Source organism: Arachis duranensis, chromosome 6, assembly GCF_000817695.3.
Source record: "Arachis duranensis cultivar V14167 chromosome 6, aradu.V14167.gnm2.J7QH, whole genome shotgun sequence".
Classification (NCBI taxonomy): domain Eukaryota; kingdom Viridiplantae; phylum Streptophyta; class Magnoliopsida; order Fabales; family Fabaceae; genus Arachis; species Arachis duranensis.
This window is the reverse complement of record NC_029777.3, coordinates 3201762-3205828: the sequence shown is the minus strand read 5'-3', so window position 1 is coordinate 3205828 and position 4067 is coordinate 3201762. Positions and strand designations below refer to the sequence as shown.

General features: G+C 32.9%; 1 protein-coding gene across 1 annotated transcript; it reads left to right on the top strand.

The window, feature by feature from the left end:
- The first annotated feature begins 269 nt into the window (after positions 1 to 269).
- On the top strand, positions 270 to 2812 carry LOC107491995 (single-stranded DNA-binding protein WHY2, mitochondrial). Its single transcript, XM_016112944.3, has 8 exons — positions 270 to 419; positions 505 to 599; positions 684 to 781; positions 854 to 946; positions 1108 to 1202; positions 1345 to 1418; positions 1532 to 1620; positions 2515 to 2812. Exons 1-8 carry the CDS (start codon positions 376 to 378, stop codon positions 2626 to 2628), a joined length of 702 nt encoding a protein of 233 aa, XP_015968430.1. The 5' UTR covers positions 270 to 375; the 3' UTR covers positions 2629 to 2812.
- Positions 2813 to 4067: the final 1255 nt, after the last annotated feature.

Here is a 4067-nt window from a genome sequence, read left to right as displayed (position 1 = left end):
ATAAAAATAAATAATATTTTAAATTAAGTTTATATTTTTGTTACATATTTTAGCAATATGATAAATTTTTTTATTATATTTTATTTGATTTAAATTTATTTATTCCATACACTCTAAATGTTAAATAGCTTGTAAATTTTTTACTTTAATGTTTATTTTTTAATTAATAACTTTAAATTCTTTAATAATAATAATAATAATCTTTTGTGTTTTCCAGAAGAGGCTTGTGGTCCGTCTGATATTGGGCCCGTGGGCCATGCGATAAGAAGCAAAAAAAGTCCATTACCATTTTCAATATGCGGAGTGCGCCAGAGGAGTGAAGAAGAGTGAAGAGAGGAAAGAGAAAGAAGAGGGAAAGTTGGAGAATCACCAAAAATGTTGAAGCTGTCTCGCCTTCTACCTTCCATTTCCGGTTCCAGGTACTACAACAAACACTTTCCCTTTCCCTTTACCTTTCAAATGATCAAAACCCCAAACTCAGCCTTTAATTTTGTTGTTAATCAGCCCCCGCTTACTGGAACCCCTCTCCTTTACAAAACCTGATCCTAGGGATTCAGCTGCGTTTTCTACAGCTACCAATAATAAATATGCTGCTAAAGGTATTTTGTTTCTTCTTTATGAATTATGCATTTATGCTACACCATTTGGTTTGTAATAATATGGTTCTGTGCATTAAATTGCAGGATATACGTCAAATCGCATATTTGCTCCTTATTCCGTTTACAAGGGCAAAGCTGCTTTCTCTTTGAGTCCTTGTCTTCCAACTTTCACCAAGTTGGATGTTAGCTCTTAAACTTTATACTTGTCACTTTTCACTATGCGGTATTTATTTTGTGTTTTTATCTTTGCATAGAGTGGGGCCGTTGTAGTTGATCGCCGTGGTTCAATGATGATGATTTTCATGCACTCCATTGGGGAGCGCAAGTATGACTGGGAGAACAAGCAGGTAATGCTTTTGCTTCAACCAATTTGTTGTTAGCTTGTGACTTTTCTTTAGTTCAAACTTCAAACCTTTGTTTTGGATCGAAAACCAAGTTACCCTGGTGTATATCCTGTTTCTTTGGATGTTCTTTCATCTGTCTCTTATTTCAATTGCCTTTTTTGCAGAGATTTGCTCTCTCGGCGACTGAAGTTGGCTCTTTGATAAGCATGGGCCCTCAGGATTCTTGTGAATTCTTTCATGATCCCTCCATGTTATCGAGGTTGGTTATCTCACTCCAGCCTTAGTTTTTCGACTGCCATTAAATTATCGTGTGAGAGGCAAATGAGATTGAATTACAGATACATTTAGGTATCCGGCATTACCCTAATGATGGCACTTTCTTTACATACCTTGTGCTGCAGTAATGCTGGTCAAGTGAGAAAAAGCTTATCAATTAAGCCTCATGCAAGCAGCAATGGCTACTTCGTGTCTTTGAGTAAGATTTTGTGTAATACGTGTGTGTGTGGTTTTTGGCCCCTTCTTCTTTTGCACTTATTTTACGTTGAATAATGTATTCCTTGTTCATTTGGATTGTGTCTACTTTGGCAGCTGTTGTCAATAACCTGCTAAATACCAAGGATTACTTGAGTGTCCCTGTCACGACTGCTGAGTTTGCTGTGATGAAGACAGCTTGCAGTGTATGTCATATTTCTTCTCTATATATACTGCATGAATTGTTTCAGTTACATTATTGCTTTCTCAGGTTATGCCTGCTGAGTTTCTGATTGTAATTCGTTGCATATTATCCTATTTTGAACGTTTTCTTTTCTGCCATTAGAGGGAAGGAATAAAAACAATGACTATCATGTCATTTTGTATGCTTATTGTTCCGGAAAGTATTAGGACCAAAGCTAGTACCAAGATAAGGATTGAGAGAGATGAAAATTAACTAGAGAGGTTGAGAGAATGAATGAGGAGAATATGAATCTCAGCTCGATGATAGAACTAATACAACAAGTATAATTATGAAATTCTTTTAATGCAAGGTAATGACATATTGACATAACAGATATAAGAGCTAACTCCTAATCGACTATCCAGTCTTCATCCTTTCAATTCCATTAAGCAACACAGTTCTAGTTTTCGAACTTAGGTTAATTCAATACTAGAATGCCGTAAATCTTTATTCATTATCTATATAGCCCATTGAGTTTATTCAGAGTTCAACCGAGGTCTCTGTTTGGATTGTTATTAGCATCAGCTGGTATTGCATACTGTGCCTTGTCAGCGAACCGAGTTTTGTTTTCATTTTATAATCTAAATATAGTTGAATGAATATGTGCTAATTTGTTCGTCTGGACAAGCCCCCGCACAGAACATCGCCTTGACTTTTTGCACAATTTACTTGAGACGGGAAGAACCTAGAAACATGTCATTGGGCGGCTAGAATGTGTCATGCCAAGTTTCTTTAACTGCTGAGTTAGGATTCAGGATTTGCTTTAGATTCACTATTCATGCAAATCATCTGTTTCATGTTTAATACGCTCCTTTTATGACAACTTTATGGTTTGTCAAATTGATTTTCAATGCAGTTTGCATTGCCACACATCATGGGTTGGGACCGCATGACTCATCAGTCAGGGGGCACGGTTGGTCTTCAATCGAAAGTGGAACCACCTGCTTTAGACTTGGAATGGGATAAGTAAATTGCTGCATATGAGATACTTGTGTGAACTGAAATATGTAATGGATCCTTGTTGTTTATGCAGTAATGCCATTTTGTAAATTGTAATATCGAAGACTAGATTTATTTTGGAACATAACTTGTGATAATCTTTGAATGAGACATGAAAAAGGGATGACCCATCAAATGTCCCTATTTCTGAATCATTGTATTGTTGTTGACCTGTGCTGATATCTGCTAGTCTTGTATTCCTCTGGCTTATGTTATTTTTTTTAGATTGGAATTAGAGGTTAGTTAAGGCTAAGGATATTTGGATTATTGATAGGTAGTGGAATGGAATAGAGTGGAACAGAATGCATAAGAGAATTCGGTCCAAATGTTTTTTTTTTCTTTTTCTCCTTTTAATTTTTACTTAGGTTGATTATTGGTTGAAAAAATGTTGATTTCCTAAATATCTAATTGTTCTGTTCTACTGTTTGAATATTTAGTAATAGAATGAAGTCATATTTAATTTTTTTCCCCAATATTAGATATTTCAATTGGTATGTAAGTTGGTCTTTTGAATTTTTTTTCCTTTTAAAATTAAAAATAAATAAATCTAGGGGAAAATATTTTTGCTTACTTTATTATTTACTCTGCATAAGTACAACAATAAAAACAACAGTTTTATTTCACTATATATTAATATTATTTTTTATATCTTTATTACATCAATACTTTATTTAAAAAATACGTCAACAATAATGTTATAATGCCTTTTGTTTTTTTATTTTTTTTTTATTTCAGTAACAATAACAATAACAACAATAATTGTCGTTGTCGTCGTCGTCATCATCATCATCATCGTAGTATGCCAATGAGCTATAACTCAAATGACATCTATATTCATCTAAGAGGTTCCGGTTTTGAATCTTCCTATCTTCGATAAAAATAATAATAATAATAATAGTATTTTGTAGTACTTATTAAATTTTTTTATTTGTATTTAGAGAAAGTCTAAGGGGCCAGCAGATTTTGAGGTTTTTAGCCATCAATTAGCCATCACAATGATGTGAGATTGCATCTAATGGTAGAGAATCATTCAATTTTCCTTTGATGGTTAAGTGCTGGCCAGAATTTAGTAAAAATGCTGGCCCCTAGCACCCCTCTTGTATTTATATTCACTTCATAAGATGCTTTTCTTATTTATTTATTTTTTATAGTCATAAATTCTTTTTTGTTTTGGTTTAACTAACACACATATTAAAGTTATTAATTAATTTTTAATAAAAAATGCAAAATTGAAGTTTTTTAATGGCATTTGTGATATATTTATTAAAATAAAAATTTAAAAATTTCCGCTATTAATACTTTTAACAAGTATGTAACCAATGATGTCATATTAGCTAAATCCGTTATTTTATTATCTCATTTATAATTTAAAAGAAGTATGTAACCATGATGTTTCTAAATGTCTCTTAA